This window comes from Echinops telfairi, unplaced genomic scaffold (genome assembly GCF_000313985.2).
Source record: "Echinops telfairi isolate 266 unplaced genomic scaffold, ASM31398v2 ScPeMD7_4;HRSCAF=17, whole genome shotgun sequence".
Taxonomy (NCBI): Eukaryota; Metazoa; Chordata; class Mammalia; order Afrosoricida; family Tenrecidae; genus Echinops; species Echinops telfairi.
Genome location: NW_022103900.1, coordinates 40,661,663 through 40,662,849, shown reverse-complemented (window position 1 = coordinate 40,662,849; position 1,187 = coordinate 40,661,663). Strand labels below are relative to the sequence as shown.

Below are 1,187 nucleotides of genomic sequence, written 5' to 3'. Positions count from 1 at the left end.
TTTTTCCCTCCCCACCCCTATCCTCATAATCCCTTGATAAATTATATATTATTATTACTTTCATATCTTACACTGACTGCAGTCTCCCTTCACCCATGGTTTTTGTTGTTTGTCCCCTGGAGTGGGGTGATGGTAGTGGTTATGTGTCAATCATTGTGATCAGTTCCCCCTTCCTTCCCGCTTTCTCTTCCCACTTTTCTACTAGCCTTCTGGTATTGCTACTCCCATCCTTGTTCCTGGATTTCATGTGTTGTAAGCTCTTACCTGTACCTGTGCACATGCTCTGGTCACCTGCAGTGAAAGGCAGGACTGGGGCATGATAGTGGGGAGTGAGGAAGCCTCACGGAACCAGAGGAATACTGTGTGTTTCATTGGCAACATATGTACAAGTGTGCTTAATACAACTGAATGATGGATTGTCATAACATTTGTAAGAACCCCCCAATAAAATACATTTTTTTAAAGGAAAAAAATTTGGATGCAAGGACACTCTTACCTCTTCTAAATAAATATTGTCAAGATCATATGGTGTTCTGACAGATTCTACCATCCAACTTTCAGGTGTATTCAGATTCAGAGTAAACAGAGGAGACTGTGGCATGTCCAAAAATTTTGCTATTGGACCTTTAGCAAAGCTATTATCAGAAGTGAAAGAAATCTCTGGTTCTAAGACATAACGATAAAAGCTGAAATTGAAAAGTCAGGTGTTAGTTTTTTCTATGTGACCATAGTCTTTAATGTTTACAAGCATTTATAGATTAGGTAAAATATTTCCCAAACCATCTTTGACCTTAGTAAGTCTTTAGATATTGTTGCAGGTAAAAGGATAAATATATTAGAGGAAGGTTATCACTGTTGGTCTCTCTAGTATTTCCTAAGCAATTTCCTCCCTTCATGGAGAACTCATGTTCTCATTTAAAAAAAGTCCTAAGTGGCGGCTTGCCTTAAAAACACAAGCAATGTAATGTAAACATACCTCCTCATCAAGTAAAATGGAAGAACCCTTTTGTTACATGTTTCGATTTAGAAATACAACTTTTAGGAAGTTAGGAGTTTCTTATTGTGTGAATGTGTTATACTATTATTATTATTATGTGTTATACTATATATTATTAACTGTACTTTATTTCACCTTTTAAAAAAATGATTATTCTAAACCTCAAGACAGCATACTTCTTTTAGAAATA

At 36.1% G+C, this 1,187-nt stretch overlaps 1 protein-coding gene across 1 annotated transcript in view; it reads right to left on the bottom strand.

The window, feature by feature from the left end:
• UGGT1 (UDP-glucose glycoprotein glucosyltransferase 1) overlaps window positions 1-1,187 on the bottom strand; it is a 176,198-nt gene that overhangs the window by 49,362 nt on the left and 125,649 nt on the right. Inside the window, exon 25 of the mRNA XM_004703949.2 lies at window positions 497-686. Coding sequence (XP_004704006.2) covers window positions 497-686 — 190 coding nt within the window. The remainder of the gene's footprint in view (window positions 1-496; window positions 687-1,187) is intronic.